Here is a 21,540-nt window from a genome sequence, read left to right as displayed (position 1 = left end):
ACAGAGCAAGACCTCATCTCTAAATATAAATAAATAAAACTTAAAGAAAGGTAAGTATTAATAGAAGCATAGTTAATTCACTGATGCTTACTCACATGAGAAACCCATAAATGTCTAGAAAATAAGACATTTTAACAGTTAGAGAAAGGGAAGCAATTCAATGCATTAGTTTGTAGTTCAAAAATTTTGCAATTTACAGTAGGAAAGAATTTTGAAAAAACACTTTTACCAACATAAGGCTTGATTAACTAGAGATAATTTTGGTTAGAACATAGCCTCAGCAGTGAAATGAGCAGAAAGAGGCTCAAGGGAAATATGTAAGTGATTAGAAGATCCAGAGAAATGCATATCATTCTTCTTGTGGCTTTTAGGGTTTTAAGTTTAGATATTGACTGGGTAACATAGTAAGACTTTGTCTGTACAAAAACTACAAAAATTAGCCTGGTGTAGCGGTGCACACCTGTAGTCCCAGCTACTCAGGAGGCTGAGGTTTAAGTTTAGATATTAAAAAGAAACAATAAATCAGTTCTCAGATTATAACTGAAAATAAAAACTTTGTCTAGGTGACTCTAATACAGTGTGGTAGGAAAACAGCGGCTGGAAGAATAGGAATGTGCTTCCTTTCCCACAAGAGAAGGGTGAATACTACTAGAAAAGCCAGTCCACTGCAGAAAGTATGCCAAAGTGAGGGCGTCTAAAAGGAAATTTCCAGGTACGTCTGAGAAGTTATTTGCAAAGATATGGTGCATCAGAGGAAATTACTTTAGGTACAAGCTCTTCCTAAGGTATGTCCTGGTGCTTCTGATATTGTCACACATCTTCTTGCTGATACAAACTTGCAAGGAATGCAGAAACTTTATTTTGTTTTAAAATGTTTAAACAAAATATTTATCTGAATGGATACTATAAAAACAACTCAAATATCATTGTCTGATTTACTAAGCAGATTTTTACTCAAAAAACTGCCAAAAATATATACCACTGGCTGAAAAATCTCGTTACTGTGTCTATTTTCCAAGTTAAAGAAAAATTCTGCCATGAAGTGAAAACAACACAAGCTCCATCTAGTGGTTAAACTGAGTAGGTGCGGTTTAAATTGAGACAGAATGAAATGAGGTGATGATCACTATCCAGTGGTGAAATTTAATAAAAACAGAGGAACTTGATGCTGCCATCCAGTGGCCAGAATGAGAAACTGCTGTAAGTGTTCACAGAATTATGCAATTTTAGATTAGAAGGAATTTTGAATCTTCATCCTGTCACTCATTTGATGCTGAAATCGTCTATAAGTTTTTGCTAAAATATCATAAACTACATGATTTTAGAAGGAGACATGAAAAAATTTCAAATCCTTGTTTGAATAGTTCTATGTAAAACTTCTATTAGAAATATATATGCACATTTACTTAAAATATATTTTACTTAAATATAGGTATACAAAATATACATTTACTTTATATATTTACATTATTATGAATTTTATACTATATAACCTATATATTTTTACTTGGCCACATTTAGTCTAATACTAAATAATAGTATCTAAGGAATCACAATTTCATTTTCTTGTTATGTATATTTATCATTTCAGGGTGAAACTAAATTTACCTAAATAAAAATATAAATTAATTTAAAGGAAAATATTGAGTCAGTGATAGTGGAGACTATAAATGGATATAATGGCATAGAAGTCCCAATTTAAAAAAATCATAAAACCACCCTACCTTATGAGACCACCTTATTTAATCTTTGGTTTATTCTGATTATTCTTTTTTCCTTCAAGTAAGTCTTTCCTAGCTTTGTCACATGGTACTTGGTCAGTCCATTCACCTACAATGAACTAGAAAAAGTACTGTCCCCAGTAATCTCATCAGGCACACAATATTTTCTCAATAAATTTATGTTGAATGAGCGAATTTATGAAGAACTAAATATTGCATGCTTATTTGGTATAAAGAGAGGCCAAGAGAAGGTTAAATAACTTATTCATGTTTAAACAGATTCTAAGTGGAGTAAAAAATGTATCTCCCCAAAAGAGTTCCATTTAATATTTACTATGTGCCAACAATGTGCCAAGCATTGTGCTGGGGGCTGGTGACATGAATGAAGGGAGACCCTCACCACATCATCACTGTCCTAAAGGGGAATGCTGCCTTCTGTCCCTTGTTCATGCACAGTGCACATGTATCATCTTGCTGTGTAGCAGAGAAAGTACTACGAATTGTCACAATCAGATCAAGAAAAAACGCAAAGATGTGGGAAGGCTGAAACATACATCACTTACCTCTAAACTAGCATGCAAGGAACAGACCAACAAAATGGGAGGATTTGAAATTCGGAATCCACAGACCCCAGGGATTAACTGCAGTTCTGAGAAATTAATATCATGTCATTATCATAGAAGGTAACTTTAAAAGTGTCCATAAAGATACTAGAGTACTGGAGAGTAAAAGAGCAAGGCTTAAACTTTTATTCCTAAGTAGGATTTCTGAGATATTTAAGATAAGCTCCATGGAACTAAAATATCGACGTTATTTCCCATTTACCAGCAGTTCCCACCTCCCTTGTCCCCACCTTCTTAGCAGAACACCAGAAATCTTAGACCCAAGGTAAAAATGACCTCTTCCGGAAGTTTTTCCGGACCCCATTCTCTGCCTTCCTATTCCCAAGCCAGGATTCCTTATTCTGCTCAACATTTGCTATTCTATTATGAAACCATGTCAATGAGAAAGAGCATCAGCTTTTAGTAGCATGTAATTATAATGTCTCCCAAAGGCAGAAATATGAATGAAATGACCTATGAAGGTGACTTTTAGCTCTAGGATTGTTAGGTCAAGTGGTTTCTCTTACAGAACACACACAGACACACACATGCACACGCACACACACACACACATACAATAGAGGGAGCTTTAAAAAAAGATCTGCCTAAGTATATAAAAAAGGTAAATTAATAACAGATGCTCTACTAATTAGAATTAAGCAGATTGGACTGTAGCAAGTTAAATTCAATAGGGTTAAGATAGCTAGTCAGAGATAAGTTAACACTATGACTGACTAAAAGAATGTTAAAACTTGATGACTTTTTTATAGTTATCAAATCCAGGATTAAGCAAACTATGGTGATATGGTTTGGCTCTGTGTCCCCACCCAAATCTCATCTTGAATTGTAATCCCCATATGTCCAGGGAGGGACCTGATGGGAGGTGAATGGATCATGGGGGTGGTTTCCCGCATGCCGTTCTCATGATAGTGAAGGAGTTCTCACAAGATCTGATAGTTTTAAAAACAGCAGTTTTTTTTTGTTGTTGTTGTTTTTGTTTTGTTTTTTTTCAGATGGAGTCTCGCTCTGTTGCCCAGGCTGGAGTGCAGTGGCACAATCTCGGCTCACTGAAACCTCCGCCTCACAGGTTCACGCCATTCTCCTGCCTCAGCTTTCCAAGTAGCTGGGACTACAGGTGCCTGCCACCACGCCCAGCTAATTTTTTTGTATTTTTAGTAGAGATGGGGTTTCACAGTGTTAGCCAGGATGGTCTCAATCTCCTGACCTCGTGGTCCTCCCGCGTTGGCCTCCCAAAGTGCTAGGATTACAGGGGTGAGCCACCGCGCCTGGCCAAAAACAGCAGTTTTTATGCACTCTCTCTCTCACCTCCCATCGCCTCATATGTGCCTTGCTTTCCCTTTGCCTTCTGACATGATTGTAAGTTTCCTGAGGCTTCCCCAGCCATGTGAAACTGAGTCAATTAAAATTCTTTCCTTTTCAAATTACCGAGTCTCAGGTGGTATCTTTATAGCACTGTGAAAACAGACTAATATATGGCCATATGGCCTATGGGCCAAATTTGACCCACTAGTTTCGTTTTTGTTTTTGAGACAGAGTATCACTCTGTCACCCAGGCCGGAGTGCAGTGGCTCAATCATGGCTCACTGCAGCCTTGACCTCCTCGGGCTCAGGTGATCTTCCCGCCTCAGGCTCCCAAGTAGCTGGGACTACAGATGCATACCACCACTCCTGGCTAATTTCTGTAGTTTTTATAGAGACAAGGTCTCACTATGTCACCTAGGCTGGTCTCAAACTCCTGTGATCAATTGATCCATCTGCCTTGCCTCCCAAAGTGCTGGGATTACAGGCGTGAGTCTTCGTGCCAGGCCCTGTTTTTAAAATACAGTTTTATGAAAACATAGCCACAATCTTTCACTTATGTATCACCTATGGCTGCTTTACCACCACAATGATGGAATTGAGTATTTGCCACAGAGACTGTATAGCCTAGAAAGCTTAAAATATTTCCTATCTGGTCTTTCACAGAAAAAGTTTGCTACCCCTGATCAAATTCAATTCCTTTATTTTCAAATAAGAAAACCCATCTCAAAGAATTTAAATAACTGGTATAATAATAGATCTAATTATTTTAGCAGCCAAGGTAAAATACAGGTATCCTGACTTGACTGGAATATCCCATTTTGCAATTTGGTTGCTACAAATCTGCATACCAATGGTCCCTGACTTAACGATGGTTTGACTTAATATTGTTCAATTTTACAGTGATACAAAGCAGTATATCTTAAGTAGAAGCCAGACTTCGAGCACCCATACACCCATTGTGTTTTCCACTTTTAGTATAGTATTCAATAAATCACATAATATATTCAACGCTTTATTATAAAATAGGATTTGTGTTAGATGGTTTTGCCCAACTCTAGGCTATGTAAGTGTTTTGAATGTGTTTTAAGGTAGGCTAGGCTAAGCTATGATGTTCTATAGATTAGGTGTATTAAATGCATTTTTTACTTAAGATATTTTCAGCTTATGATGGGTTTATCAGGAAATAACCCCATTGTAAGTCAAAGAGCACCTATATATATAAAATATTATCTCAGGCCAGCCTGGACAACATAGCAAGACCTCATCTCCACTAAATAATAATAATAATCATCATCATCATCATCATCATCATCATCATCATCATCCAGTCATGGTGGTGCACACCTCTAGTCCCAGCTACTTAGGAAGCTAAGGCGAGAAGATTGCTTGAGCCAGGAATATCAAGGCTGAACTGAGCTTGATCGCACCACTGTACTCCAGCCTAGGTGACAGAACAAGACCTTGTTGCAAAAACAAAAAAATAAAGTCAATAAAAAATGAAAACGAATTTAAAACAGTATCTCAGGGTTTAAAGCAATCTGAAGGATCAAGTTTATGTTGAACTCTCAAAGCACGTATGATCTTTCTGCATCCCATGTGATTGAGAAATAAGGTCATGCAGGAAAAGGAAGCTCTGCATGGTAGAGTTTCACTTCTATCTGCTGGGGTTGACTGCTCACAGGAATTGCTACACTCTTTGGTACATGGCAAAAGCCACAAAAGGAAAATAGGAAAAAAGAGGAGTGAAAATGAGTATTTATTAAGGTACTGCTGTGTCCTACTTGGCTTATTGTTTTGAGCTTGACTAACCCTAAAATCAAATCTTTAAATAGATTTTATTATTCACATTAGATAAGTGGGAAAGAAAAAACAGTGACACAAGATGATATAACTTGTGCAGGATCAAAAAACTATTAAGCAGCAAAGTGTGATTAACACCCAAGTCTTTCTGGATCTGACTCCAAGCCCCAAATTTCCTCCTGTCCTCCATGCCCAGTGTTTCAGGCACTCTGTATTGATGGCACCTGACCAAGCCACATGACCCTTACCTTGGACTTCATTTTCTTTTATCTCCCTGCTAAGGGATAGACTCAAAATCATGCTAAAATCTATAAACTCTTAGTCTTACACTCTGGAAATGTCATTTCTTATTTGAGAATTCTCAGTGACATTTTTGAAGTGCACTCTCCCTGGGGCATATACATTACACATAATACAAAGACAGATGAACACTGAAATAAAGTTAAAATAAAAATGACTTATTAGGTAAAATAAATACACTTACTGTTATCCATCTTAAATCTGGTGCTGAGTTCATGGCCAAACCATCCCACTAATCTAAAATATAAATAAAAACATTAGGTTTTTGGGGGTTTTTTTGGATGGAGTCTTGCTCTGCTGCCTAGGCTGGAGTGCAGTGGCGTGATCTCAGCTCACTGCCACCTCTGCCTCTTGGGTTCAAGCGATTCTTGTGCCTTAGCCTCTCAAGTAGCTGAGACTACAGGCATGCACCACCATGCCTGGCTAGTTTTTGTCTTTTTAGTAGAGATAGGGTTTCACCATGTTGGCCAGGCTGGTCTTGAGTTCCTGAGCTCAAGTGATTCATCAGCCTTGGCTTCCCAAAGTGCTGGGATTACAGGTATGAGCCACTGTGACTGGACATGATATTTTGATCTATAAAAATAAACACTACTAATTTAGAAATCTGGGGCCTGCATTATAAAGCCATTTGTAATATAAGTCATCAAATACTTCAGCAGATAAAATACTATATGGTATCATATGGTAATTAATATTTATAACTAAAAGAATGAGGATAAAAATCTATCCATCTCTATTATTATTTTTGTGTGAAATGTCAACTTAAGAGTTATAGTTAATGACCAGTTTTTATTTAATATAAAATGAACAAAAATATTATGCAGTTTTTATTTTAAAATTAAGCTAAAAGCTCAAAAGGTCAAACAATTAATACAATATTTTCACAATAGAATCTCTAAAGAGAAATGTACCCAAAAAGCCCATACAATTGTTGAAAGTTTTAAAAATACTTTTAAAGGAAATTGGTTGCTTTCATATTGTTTTTGTTTCGTTTTGTTTTGTTTGAGACAGAGTTTTGCTCTTGTTGCCCAGGCTGGAGTGCAATGGAGCAATCTTGGCTCACCACAACCTCCGCCTTCCGGGTTCAAGTAATTCTCCTGCTTCAGCCTCTCAAGTAGCTGGGGTTGCAGGCATGTGCCACCATGCCCGGCTAACTTTTTTGTATTTTTAGTAGAGACAGGGTTTCACCATGTTGGTCAGGCTGGTCTTGAACTCCCGACCTCAGGTGATTGGCCTGCCTCAGCCTCCCAAAGTGCTGGGATTACAGGCCTGAGCCACCATGCCCGGCCTCATATTGTTAATAAGAATGTGGGCCAGGCACTGTGGCTCACACCTGTAATCCCAGCACTTTGGGAGGCCAAGGCGGGTGGATCATGAGGTCAGGAGTTTGAGACCAGCCTGACCAACATGGTGAAACACCATCTCTACTAAAAATACAAAAATTAGACAGGCGTGGTGGCATATACCTGTAGTCCCAGCTACCAGGAGGCTGAGGCAGGAGAATCACTTGAACCCAGAGGGGGAGGTTGCAGTGAGCCGAGATGGAGCCACTGCACTCCAACCTGGGTGACAGAGTGAGACTCCATCTCAAAAAAAAAAAAAAAAAAAAAAAAAAAAAGAATGTAAAATAAGCCAGACATAAAATACAAAATATATAGGGGAAATCACATACGTGTGTGTATATATTACATGAAAAAGACTATAAAACAATTTAGAGAAAAATATAAAAAATTTAGAAAGAGAAATATCATGTTGCTTCTAATCAATTATCCCTAAATATTTTAGTTTTAGTGATGTCAAAATAAAAATTCCAAGGCACTATTTTTTGGGAGATGACAAAATGTTTTAAAATTTATATAGAATAGAAAAGTATAGCGAGGAATATGCTATATTATCTTGTAATAGTATCTTATATGCTTTATATGATAATATCACATATTATAAAATGCAGTACATAAATGAGACTAATTCTAGTAAAGAAACATCAGTGAGACAAATGAGATATGACGGTAAATACAGAAACAGTCCTCAGATCATGTCACAATTATCACCTCTTAATTATGACATTTCCAAAATGCAAAAATGAAAAAATTATATTTACATACTCATGATTTTCAAAACAGAAATTTCTAAGTATAAAACAGAAGAAAATTCAAAGGAACATACCAACAGATTTATAAACATTTAAAATTCTGTATTAAAAAGACAGACAAAATTGCAAGGCAAACCAGAGATGGGGAAGAGAAGTGATATTTGTCCCATATGAAAGAGTTTTCACTAAGAGTTTTTACATAGAAAAAGGACAATGTACCAAGAGCAACCCAGCTACAGAGCAGGGACAGGCAGTTTATAAAGGAGAAATGTCTGTGCCCCATGAATTCAGGAGAAGCAAACAAAACAAACAAAAACACCTCATTCTCACTAACGTTTCACACTATAATGTAAAGATGAGACCATATTTTATATATCAAATATACAAAATGATTTAAAATTATGCATATTTTCATTAAAGATTCAAAGAAAAGGAAATCAGCCACTGTTGAATAATGATAATAAATAAGTAATAAAATCTTTCTAGAGGACAATTTAAGAAGATATATGGGAAATATGCATTGTTTTCTGTCCCAGAAATTTTACTCCTTCCAATTTATCTAAATTGGATTACACTATTTGGATTACACTATTTGAAGTACACCAAGATTTGTGTATTAGTGATAGGGAACAGCAGGCACAGAAAATCTAGGCAGAAAAGAGTAGGTCCCCAGGAATTCCCACCCTCAAGCTGAAAAGCCTGAAACCACAGCCCAAAGTGAGAACTTCTATCCCCGTTTTCCCGCTCAAATGTTGCCTTTTTCTAAACCACTCATGGCCCCACCCCGCCCCATCCTGTGCCTATATTAATCCCAGACTCAGCCAGTAGACAGGATACAGCTGGGCATCGGAGAGAAGTGGCTTGACTTCAGAGGGACAGCTTGGTGGAGTAACTTCGTAACTTCGAGAAGAATCTGGCTGTCACACTGGCTCTTCACCCGGGCTGGTGGAAGGCAGCCGCCTCATGTGAAAAGTCAGAGGCCCCACTGAGCTATTAACACTAATGCGGACTGCGGAGCACTGTAACGTGCCCTCTGGGGCTCTGAGAGTCGCAGGCACCCCCGGTTGGACTCTGCTGTGGGGCCTGCATGGAGTTCAATCCTGCCGGTTCTAAAGCGTGGGGCCAGTTCCTACACCTGCTCACCTGTGCGCTCCCTCCCATGAGGGGTGGAACGCTGCAGGTCCGAGTGAGTGGGGTTGGGTCCTACCAGCGCCAAGTGGCCAGCCGATTCCAGCACTCATTCATTCCAGCTCCCGTACTCGTTCGCTCGTGCACTCCCTCCCGCGAGGAGTTGAGAGCAGCGAGCAGGGCTGAGTAAATGAGGCACCGCTGTCAGGAATTCCGCCAAGGGGTCAGGGAAATATCCTGCTTCATTAGGACAATTAACACAATACAATTTTCAGTGTCGAAACCACCTGAATATCTCGTAATGGAGAACTGATAAAAACAAATTACACCATTGCATATGAAGGGATACTCTGCAGCCATTATAAAAATCCTATTTAAAAGAATATATATACAAAAAGATTAAAATAGAGATCACAATATTTTGAGTGTGATTCTAGTTTTAAAACAATAACATGTATGCATTCATATTTGACTATGGCCAAAATGTTAAATATTTTAATTTATGCTTTATTCCTATGTTTTCCAGATTTTTCTTAAAGAGCACATATTGTTGTTGCATCAAAGAAAGTTTCTAATTATCATTTTAACTCCTCTTTATTAGTCCAAATTTTAATTTCAAAAATATTTTATGCATTTTGCATATAGTTTTATAGAATTAATTAGCAGAGTCTGATTAATTATGCAAATGATTAAATTTTTTAAAATCCATCACTTAAAAATATCATACAGTTCTCACTAACTTATTAAAATTCATAGTGTACCAACCCAGGCATACCTTTGAAACCTTATTTCTAATATATATTCTCTCGTTTCAAGTAATTCATTATGAGAAACTTAATAATCCTCTCTTTTTATCCCCAATGGTTCTTCTGCCTATATTGATGATATTGGGTGGAATCTGCATAGGAGGAACTGAAAAAAATCAGAGCAGAATGGTAAAAGCTCAAGTGATGGAATATCTACTGAAGTTCCAGTTAAAAAAAAAAAATTATCTAAAGTAAAAACAAGGTGCCCAATTTGAATTCCAAAAGCTACACCCTTGATACAATTAAGGGTATAGAATACAAGAGAGCAGGGCCATTTTCAGAGCAGTGGTTACATTATGTATCCTGCAGAAAAAGGAGGCACATCCATAGAAAGAATCAACAGGACCCCTAAGGGATGGAAGTAATGAGCAAATGAAAAATCTGAAGGGCTACTGTATCCTTTCTCCCCTAGCCTCCTGCTTAGGTACCTCCCCCAAATTGCTAATCCAGGAAAATTCAACACATTCAGTGATGAACAATGAAAAAAGAACTGGGTATAGCACTAACACAAAGATTTTCCATGAAAAATGGGAGAAATCTACAAGCAGATGAAAAATATGCACGAGGAAAAGATTGCCTGAAAGTGGATGAGAAATGTAGTGAAAATGAATACATAAAGAAAACAACAGAAGCTTAATGAAATAATATTCCATGCGTTTGGAAAAAGCCAAGTAAAAATGTAGGAATAGGATTAACATATCTTAACAATAGGAGGGATGAAAATGAGCATGCAGAAATCAGGAAAGAACTAGAAAAGAAAAACAAAACACATAAAAGAAAGGAAAAAAGATTTGAAAAACTTCAAGAAAGGCAGGATACTATGGAAAAACTAGCAAGGGACAAAAGATAGTTGTGAGAAAAAATAAACAAAAAGATATATTTAAAATAGTTTAGAGAGAAAATGACAAATTTAGTAAGCAGATAAATAAGTTCTATCATAATCAAAATGAGTTTCCAAAGAAGAAAAGCCTGAGAAGAATTTTTTTAAAGTTATAATTCAAGACAACTTTAAGGAAATAAAAATGATTTGAATCTACATTGAAAAAATGCAACATCCTCTGAGTTAGTTGGGAGCGATTAACTCAGAATGGTCAATTTTGGTTACTGCCTATTAAAATTATTGGATTTTAAGGATAGAGAAAAAACTGAAGTTCCACTCAAAAAAGGTGAAGTCAGACTAAAGAAAGAAATGTCAGATTGGCTTCAAATGTATCAAATGCAACCATTCAATGACAGAGACTAATATAGAAATACCTGTACAATACTCAGAGAAAAAAAAATGCGATACATGAATGCTATGTTTGACCAAGTCGAATTGTATAAGTTTTACTGGTATTGATCAAGCAAGTGTTCAGCTAATATTTTTCCCATGAATTCCTCATTACTGGAAAAAGAACTTAAGTCAGCCAAGAGATGACTGGTGAAACTATAACAAAATGACATATTGTGACTATCGAATATACTTAATTATAGGACTAAGACTGAACAAATGTGGAGATTAAGGTAACAGTAAATAGGAAATGATATGTGAAAGTGTAAAAATAAACAACTAAACAAATAGAGGAGTTAACGTAGTTTTACTCACTATCCATAATTTAAACATGATAGATCAGGTAAAACAAGTATAATCAAATCTAAGAATACAAAGTGAATATCAAGAAAGTTAAAATTATTGACAAAAGTATCCCTCATCATTTTTTTTGGTCTGAATTCCATTTTGTCATATATAAAGATTACATCTTGCTTTATTTTACATTTTCTATTTATACTTTTGCTCATCCTTTTATTCTATTTTTTTCTGAGTTATTTATTTTAATTGAGTCTCTTTGCTTTGTAGTACAATCTGGTGACTTTATCTTTCAATATATGAATTAAACCTATTGATATTTATCACTTTGACAAATATGTCTGGTCTTAATTCAATGTCATTTAATGTCATATTTTCTATTTCTAAAGCTTTTTTAAAAAGTCTTTCAACATGAGATGATTTGCTTTTATTTGAGTAATTTACTCATTTTTTATTTAGTACTTATTTTGATATTTAAGGTTTTAAATTTTTCTTTTCCTTTATTCTATTAGTTCTCTTCCTTGAACAATTATAGATTTAGCAGCTTTCCTCTTCCTTCTACCTAATCTGTTATCACTTGATAGTTTTGTCAATAATTTGAAAAATTCACAGTAAAGATAAAAGTTATGAATTGCTGTTCATAACACAATACCACACCAACACTCATAAAGCAAACATTACAGAGACTATAAGGAGAGAGAAATATCCTGTGGCAGAAGTTTTATTAACCTAAGTCCATGACAGATCAAGGGGACAAATATATCAATTAAGATGGTAAATCTAACATAAATGTTTAACGCTGTGACTTGAAATAAAGATTATAGCTTTCAAAAGAAATGCTCATAAAATGTTGACTATAACTATAAAAAATCTTTAATATCTCCAAAAAGTATATATTGCTGACCATAGTATCTGAGTATAATCCAATAAGACTAACAATCAATAAAAAACTCAGAAAATGAAAAGACTCAATTACCTGGCAAGTTTAAAGTAAATTGATCTGAAATTACTTTTAGGATAAAGAGAAATACATACTGAATTGGTAAAATTTCCTTTATAAGAATGATTTTTAAAAGCTCCAGATCAAGACTTTTGGGAAATTGCCAAAACAGTGCAGAGAGAACAATTCATAGCTTTAAACTGTAGATCAATTTTAAAATTAGAAAGAAAACAAATAAATCAATAATAAGACTAAAAAGTGTTATAAAAGTACATGAAACAAATCTAAAATAAAGCAGCGGTATGCAATTAACAAAGAAAAAAGCTGAAATTAATAGTTAGAAAACATAAAATGACAGTTACACTGATACATAAGTCAAGTTTGTTGTGGTGAGGGAGAGGAATACCAATTGATCAAGAAAACATGAGAAGGTAAAGCTATGAAAAGAAAAACATATGCAGAAGGATATTCACAAAATAGGGAAAAATAAGCACATCATAAAAGAGACATTGCTTAAATTGACAAATCTAGATTAAATGAATAATTTTATGGGAGAATATTACTTATTCATCCTAATCCCAGCAAGGAACAAAATGGAAACTAATAGATTTTAATAGGAGAAATAGAGAAAAGACCTAAACATCTAAAACTCACAAAAGAAGGTAATCTCATGGGGAAATTCTATCAATACTTTTTAGTAGATAATTCCAATGCTATTTAAACTAGCTCAGTGCATAGAAAACAAAAACCAAATCAAAAAAGAGGTATGGGAGATATTATCATTTTTTGTGATGCTATTATAATATTAATATTAAACTAGGTTAGGATTGCATACATAAAATATTCAGTCTTAAAAATATTAATACAAACATCATAAAATACTGCAAACAGATTCTAACAGCATATTAAATAACACATTATGAACAGTAGGGTTCACATAGAGCAAAAATGGGTCTATACTAGCAAATTTATTAATATACAATTCATTTTATTAATAAAACTAAAGGAAAAATAAGATTATCTCCTTAAACCCTGTAAAGACATTTATGACATTCTTATTCTTAAGTTTTAAAAAATCTAAAGAAAACAATAGTAGAAAGATACTTAATGTAATGAAATACAGCAACCTCAGCCTGAAAGTCAAACTCTGATTTAGCAACACCGAAGTAATTTTCGTTAATACCAAGATTTGGCAGATATAAAAACAGGAAAGAAGATGTAAATTATTACTACTGTACTTTCAAGTTACATAATTTTTTTACTTGATATAAATATTCAGATACTTTAGTATGGTAGTCTGGTGGAAAATTAATATAAGAAATAAATATCTGAAAACTAAATTGCAACAAACAGATATATTACCAAAAAAGTGTTCAAGACCTGCATTCCTGAACAATAAAAATACTTGAACAATATTCAATATTAAGAAAATGTCAATTATCCTTAAATTGATGCACAAATTTAATATGATCTCAGTTGATATAATGTGGATTGTGTCCCTGCCCAAATCTCATATTGAAATGTAATTCCCAATGTCGAAGGTGGGGCCTGGTGGAAGTTGATTGGACCATGGGGATGGATTTCTCATGAATAGTTTAGCACCATCCCTCTTGGTACTGTCCTTGCAATAGTGTGTGAGTTCTTGTGATTTCTGGTCGTTTAAAAGCGTGTAGCATCTCATTCCTTGCTCTCTCTTGCTCCTGCCACGTGAGGTGCCTGCCCCCCATTTGCCTCCCGCCATGATTGTAAGTTTCCCAACACTTCTACAAAAGCCAAGCAGATTCCAGCACCATGCTTCCTGTACAACCTGCAGAACCACGAGCCAATTAAACCTCTCTTTTCTTTGTAAATCACCCAGTATCAGGTATTTCTTTATAGCAATGTGAGAAAGGCCTAACACACCAGTAAAAATAGATTTTTATTTGGGAAGCAGAAAAGCTGATTCTAATGTCATTTGGGAAAACAAATAATATTAAGAAATCTCTAAAAAACAATATATAACTCATTCTATTAATAAAGCTAGAGAAACTCAGGATCAATTCTATAGACCAATGAATCAGAAGAGAAAGTCCTATCAAGCAACAATATATTTTTTAAAAATCCTCTGCAGCTCATATTACAAAGGGTTAATCTTTCTAGTACAAGAGTATATATAGATCAATAAGGCAAAAATAAAAATCTAAGAAAAATGGCCAAAGGATACGAATAGACCATTTACAGAAAAGAAAAACAAGTAGTTCTTAAAAGTTAAAAAGAAAATCTCTCCAATTACTAATAATATAAATACAAATTAAAACTACATTGCGATACCATTGTTCACCTCTCAGATTGACAAAAATACAAAAGTCTGATTATGTACTCTATTGGTGTGACTGTGGGTAAGGGCTAACTCCCATGTATTACTTTGAGAGTATAATGTGATGCACCTCTGTGAAAATAAATGAGCAATAGCTACCAAAGTTATAAAGATAAACACCATTGACCTATGAAATTCACTTCTGGAAATTTAATCTCCAGAAGTATTTAAATAAGTATGAAGTAAATTACGTATAATTATACTCAGTGCATCTTTTTAGTAACAGTCCAAGATCGAAAGGAACCTACAAATTGTCTACACAGAAAATCATCAAAGAAATATCAAAGTTAAACTACAGTCTACCAAATGGACCTAACAGACACTTCCAGAATATTTCATTCAACTACTTTAGCATACACATATTTCTCATCAGCACTTAGAACATTTGCCAGGATAGACCATATGTTAGGCCACAAACAATTCTCAACAACTTTTAAAATGTTGCAGTCATATCAAGTATCTCTTCTGATCATAAGGGAATAAAACTAGAAATGAGTGACAAAAGGAACTTTGGAAACTGTACAAATACATGGAAATTAAGCAACATGCTCCTGAACAACCAGTGAGTCAATGAAGAATGTAAGAAGGAAATTTAAAAATTTCTTGAAACAAATGAAAATTGAAACATAGCACACCAGAACCTATGGGATACAGCAAAACCAGTGCAAGAGGAAAGTTTATGGCAATAAATGCCTACATCAAAAAAGTAGAAAGTAGAAAGATTTCAAACAAAAAACCTAATGATGCACCTCAAGGAACTAGAAAAGCAAGAACAAACCAAACTCAAAATTAGTAGAAGGAAGGATAGAATAAAGGTCAGAATAGAAATAAATAAAATTGAGAATAAAACAAATATAAAAGATCAACAAAACTAAATGCTGTGGTTTTTTCAAAGATAAACAAAATTGGCAAACTTTTAGCCAGACTAAGAAAAAAGAGGACCCAAATAAATAAAAACACAAACTGAAAAGGGAACATTACAACTGATACCACAGAAATACAAAGGAAAATTACAGACTATATGAACAGCTATATGCAACAAGTTGAAAAACCTAGAAGAAATTAATAAATTCCTGGATGCACATGATCTATCAGGGTTGAACTATGAAGAAACAGTAAGAAGATTGAAGCAATAATAAAAAGCCTCCCATTAAAGAAAATCCAAAGACGTGATGGATTCACTAATAAATTCTACCAAACACTTAAAGAAGAACTAATACCAATTCTACTCAAACTATTTCAAATATTTAAGAGGAGGGAATACTTTCAAACTCATTCCATGAGGACAGCATTACCCTGATACCAATAGCAGACAAGGACATAGCAACAGAAAAAGAAAACTACTGGGCAATATCCCTGATGAACACAGTTGCTAAAATCCTTAACAAAATACTAGAAACTCAATTCAAACAACACATTAAAAAGATTATTCACCATGATCAAGTGGCATTTATCCCAGGGATGAAAGGATGTTGCATCCAACATCCTTGAGCCATCAACATACACAAATCAGTAAATGTCATAATCACATGAACACAATCTAGGACAAAAACCTTATGATAATTTCAATACGTGCTGAAAAGGCACTTAATAAAATTCAACATACCTTCACAATAAATATTCTCAACAAATTGGTTATAGAAGCAATACACCCCAATAACATAAAGGCCATAGATGACAAACCCACAGCTTACATCAAATTGAACAGCAAAAAATTGAAAGCCTTTTTTCTAAGGTAGGAACAATACAAGGATGCCCACTTTAACCACTGCTGTTGAACATATTACTGAAAGTCCTAGACAGAGCAATCAGGCAAGAGAAATAAATAAAAATCATTCAGACAGGAAAAGAAGAAGTTAAATTATCTCTCTTAACTGATGATACACTTCTATATCCAGAACACCCTAACTAATCTTTCAAAAGGGCCCTGAAACTGATAAACAATTTCAATAAAGTTTCAGGCCACAAAATCAATGTAAAAAAATCAGTAGCACTTCTATACATCAATAACAATCAAGCTGAGAACAAAATCAATAATACAATCCAATTTACAGTAGCTGAAAATAAATAAATAAATAAAATACCTAGGAATACATCTAACCAAGAGGTGAATGATCTTTACAAGGAGAACTACAAAACTCTGCCAAAAGAAATCAGAGATGACACAAATGGAAAAACATTCCTTGCTCATGGAATCAATATTGCTAAAATGGCTATACCATTCAAAGCAATCTACAGATTCAACACCATTCCTATATCAAGCTACCAACATTATTTTTTCACAGAACTAGAAAAAAACTATTCTAAAATATAAAGAGAACCAAAAAAAGAGCCTGAATAGACAAAGCAATCCTAAGCAGAAATAACAAAGCTGGTGGCATCACATGACTTGACTTCAAACTATACTCTAAGGCTACAGTAATCGAAATGGCATGATACTGGTACAAAAACAGACACATAGACCAATGGGACATGACAGAGAATCCGGAAATAAAGCTGCATAACAGCCATCTGATCTTTGACAAAGTAGACAAAACAAGCAATCGGAAAAGGACTCCCTACTCAATAAATGGTGTTGGGATAACTGGCTGTCAATATGCAGAAAAATAAAACTGGACCCCTACCTTTTACCATATAGAAAAATTAACTCGAGATGGATTAAAAGCTTAAATGTAATACCCAAAACTATAAAAGTCTTAGAAGAAAACCTAGGAAATACCATTCTGGATATCAGCTTTGGCAAAGAATTTATGACTGAGTCCTCAAAAGCAATTGTGAGAAAAACAAAAATAGACAAGTGAGACCTAATTAAACTAAAGAGCTTCTTCACTGCAAAAGAAACTATCAACAGAGTAAACATATAACCTATAGAATGGGAGGAAATATTTACAAACTATGCATCTGACAAAGTTCTAATATCCAAAATCTATAGGGAACTTAAGCAATTGAACTAAATATTTTGCCCACTAAAATATGGGCAAAATACATGAACAGATGCTTCTCAAAAGAATTGAACTTAAGCAATTGAACTAAATATTTTGCCCACTAAAATATGGGCAAAATACATGAACAGATGCTTCTCAAAAGAAGACATACAATTGGTCAACAAACATATGAAAAATACTCAACATCACTCAGAAAGATGCAAATCAAACCCACAATGATACACCACCTCACACCAGTCAGGATGGCTACTATGAAAAGGTTAAAAAAATGGCCGGGCATGATGGCTCACACCTGTAATCCCAGCACTTTGGGAGGCCAAGTCAGGTGGATCACCTGAGGTCAGGAGTTTGAAACCAGCCTGGCCAACGTGGTGAAACCATGTCTCTACTAAAAATACAAAATTAGCTGGGCGTGATGGTGCATGCCTGTAATCCCAGCTACTAAGGAGGCTGAGGCAGGGGAATCCCTTGAACCCAGGAGGCGGAGATTGCAGTGAGCTGAGATTGCACCATTGCGCTCCACCCTGGGCAACAAGACTGAAACTCCATCTCAAAAAAAAAAAAAAAAAGAAAAGAAAAGAGAGAAAAGGTCAAAAAACAACCAATGTCGGTGAGCCTGTGGAGAAAAGAGAACAGTTATACGCTGTTGGGGGGAGTGTAATTTTTTTCAGCTATGTGGAAAGCAGTTTGGATATTTCTCAAAGAATTTACAAATACCATTCAACCCAGCAATCTCATTATTGGGTACATATCCAAAATAAAATAAACTATTTTACCAAAAAGACACACGCACTTGTATGTTCATTGCAGCTACTCACAATAGCACAGACATGGAATCAACCGAGGTGCCCATTAATGGTGGGTTGGATAAAACAAATATGGTGCATATACACAATGGAATACTATACAGTCATAATAAGGAATGAAAGTGTGTCCTTTGCAGCAACATGGATGCAACTAGAAGCCATTATCCTAAGCAAATTAATGCAGCAACAGAAAACCAAATATCGCAGGTTCTCACTGATAAGTAGGAACTAAACATGGACATAAAGATGGGAACGTGGACATAAGGATGGTAACAACAGACACTGCGGACTACTAAAGCAAGGAGAGAGGGAGGGGATTGAGAATTGAAAAACTGCTGGTACTGTGCTCAGTACCTAGGTGATGGGATCAGTAGGACCCCAAACCTCAGCATCACACATTATACCCAGGTAATAAGCCTGCATAGGTACCCTCTGAATCTAAAATAAAAGGTGAAGTTATAAAAATAAAAAATAAGAAATAAACAAACTGGAACTAAGCCATAAAGTCATAATTACAAAAAGTTCTAATTTTCTTTTTGGTATGGTTAGAACACAAGTCAGAACCCTTCTCAAATCTGATATAAACAGCAGTTCATATAACTGAACTACATCAGTGGGGGTAAACTGGGAGAAAAAAATTTTGACACGGTTGTTTGTATGAGATGTCAAGCTAATCATAATGGATTTTCACTTGGAAAATTATTAAGAATTGATTTAGAAGACAGGCATAAAGTACTTGAGACTTTTCTGGTAATGATTTAAAAAATTCATGTCCACTCAGAAAATTCTCAACCTGCATTGTGTACATGAAAGAGAGAATTTTATAATCCTATTAGAGATAACCAAATTGTTTCCTAAATTACATATTAACATATTGAAATGTGCATCTATGTGAAAAACATAATTTGAAATACAGCTGAATATGAAGTCTTGCCTCAGAGGTGAAGTACATAAATCTTATTCCAAAGGAAATAATCACTGACTGTAAAATTTTACATGATAGTAATAAACTTGATACTTTATCTGTACAGACGTCCACTTTCACTTTTCAAAGCCTCAGAGCAAGTTTTATTTTAAGTGTTAACTCGCTAAAATATTTCAACAGAATGAACGTTTAGAGAAAACTATATTCTAGAATTGGTTGTTGTTTAGACTTGCAGCTAAAGGACAGATTTTGAACAGTCTGGAGAAAAAAAGGAAAGGAGATAAGAATATGTTTCAGGTGTGAGGAAACAGACTATTAGGGCAAAGACATGCCTCTGGCATTACTCCAAACTGAACTTGAGCCACTGAGTTAAATTCAAAGAACCTATCAATGAATTTCACTGTTGAAATTGACGTTCTGTCTAAGCCACACTATTTGTTGCTAGGAAAATCTGAGCTTCCAAACTGACGTCACTGATTCCAGTGTGTCTCAAAATATAAAGTCTTAAATTGAGGGGAAATGTTTTGAGTAGTCTCATTTATACGCTCACAAATCTATGTTTATATTTCACTGATCCTACCTAATGCAGAACTTCATAAACAGAACAAAATAAAAGAGGGACAAAAACCCAGGAAGAAAGAAGGAATGTCATTCACATAAACATAAACAAATATCCAAGCTTACATCTAGCATTTAAGGACATTTAAGGACATACAGATGGTCTTTATCAGGTCATGAGACATGACCTGATAATATATTATATACAGCATTTAAGTACTGATCATATTTTCAGTTGTATGCATTGACACTGTGAATAATTACCACATACTTATTCACTCTACTTGGCGCCTGAGAATTTTGCATGATGCCCCTGGTCTGTTCATTCTACCTCCAATATGCATACAGGATAGGTAATTTGATTTCCCCACACCCTCTTTTTCCATTCAAATTTTTACTTTTAGTATTGAACTGTTTGATCTTAAAAGAGTTCTGAGGACCTCTTCCATTAAGTTTGCTAAATTTTTAGGCACACACTTAATATTTAGCTTCAGAATTGTTGTCTAATGATTTTTCCAGAAAAGCACTAAATCTGATTAGAAAACTTATCATCCATTGAGAGGCCAAGACAGGAGGATTGCTTGAAGCCAGGAGTTTGAGACCGGCCTCCACAACATAGGAAGATCTGTCTCTTAAAAAACAAAAAAATAGCCAGGCATGGTGGCACACACCTTTAGTCCCACCTACTTGGGAGACTAGGGTGGAGGAATCACTTGAGTCCAGGAACTCGAGATTACAGTGATCTATGATCACGCCACTGCACTCCAGCCTGGGTGACGGAGCCAGACCCTGTCACTAAACGAACCCAAAACACAAATAAACAAACACCTGATGAGTTTTAAATCTGTCCCTGTTTTTCTATGCTATATTAAATCTCATGTTGTCATTTCCTCTGATTTGAAAACTGTATGGATTCAGAGACAACTACTCATATCCTATTGCTTGGAAAATGTTTGAGGTGATAAAACTTTAAATGTATTAAGAATTTTGCTCATCATTTATAAATGGTCTCCCATAACTTTCTTCTTCTCCACAGTGAATCAATACATTTTATTGCTTCAGGATCATTCGTTAAGTGGAGAACACCAAACGGTGCATATAGAACCAAAATTCTAATTTTTAGCTTTGAGTTCCAAAACAAACTTCTGAAACTTATAGCAGAGACAATTCTCTTTAAAAGCCAAGACTTTTTATTTGCAGTAGACATGTTTGATCTCAAATCATGTGTTACCTATAGCCCAGCATAAAATTTATGCCTGATACAGCACATATAAAAGAAAACTGAAGAAACAATGGATCTCACCCATTAATTAAACCAAATTTGCTCCTGCTGGGGAAGGAGAAGCCTCAGAAAAGGATGAGATTCATACCTGATTCAGGTTCCTAATACTTAGCCAGGTTGTACTCCATACCACTAGATAAATTCCAAGGGATGAGGCTGGGAGGGTTGAGAGGTCAGTGGGAACTCCACATATGTTTGAGAAGATCTGATGATGGAAATGGCCTGAGCCATGCTCCCTCAGCTCTAAGGGGCAGTCCAAAGGTTTGTAAAGAATTTCTTCATACCCCAAATTGGTGCCATAGTCTTGGTGTAGGAATGTTAGGAGAATGGACCTGTGTGTGATAGCACCTCCATTTAAAACCCAGGTTCATACTATATCCTCCAAAGAT

General features: G+C 35.2%; 1 protein-coding gene across 4 annotated transcripts in view; it reads right to left on the bottom strand.

The window, feature by feature from the left end:
• The window catches only part of KYNU (kynureninase), a 288,310-nt gene that overhangs the window by 6,682 nt on the left and 260,088 nt on the right, over positions 1 to 21,540 (bottom strand). For 3 of the 4 annotated variants that reach the window (XM_055380094.1, XM_063694804.1, XM_004032615.4), the window contains 2 exons: positions 5,931 to 5,983; positions 2,285 to 2,370 (listed from right to left, as the gene is read on the bottom strand). In XM_055380094.1, the coding sequence (XP_055236069.1) occupies positions 2,285 to 2,370; positions 5,931 to 5,983 (139 nt within the window). The remainder of the gene's footprint in view (positions 1 to 2,284; positions 2,371 to 5,930; positions 5,984 to 21,540) is intronic. The other variant, XM_063694805.1, reaches the window with a different exon arrangement.

This window comes from Gorilla gorilla, chromosome 11 (genome assembly GCF_029281585.2).
Source record: "Gorilla gorilla gorilla isolate KB3781 chromosome 11, NHGRI_mGorGor1-v2.1_pri, whole genome shotgun sequence".
NCBI lineage: Eukaryota > Metazoa > Chordata > Mammalia > Primates > Hominidae > Gorilla > Gorilla gorilla.
Note: the sequence above shows the minus strand (reverse complement) of the source record. Positions and strands in the feature narration are given on the sequence as shown.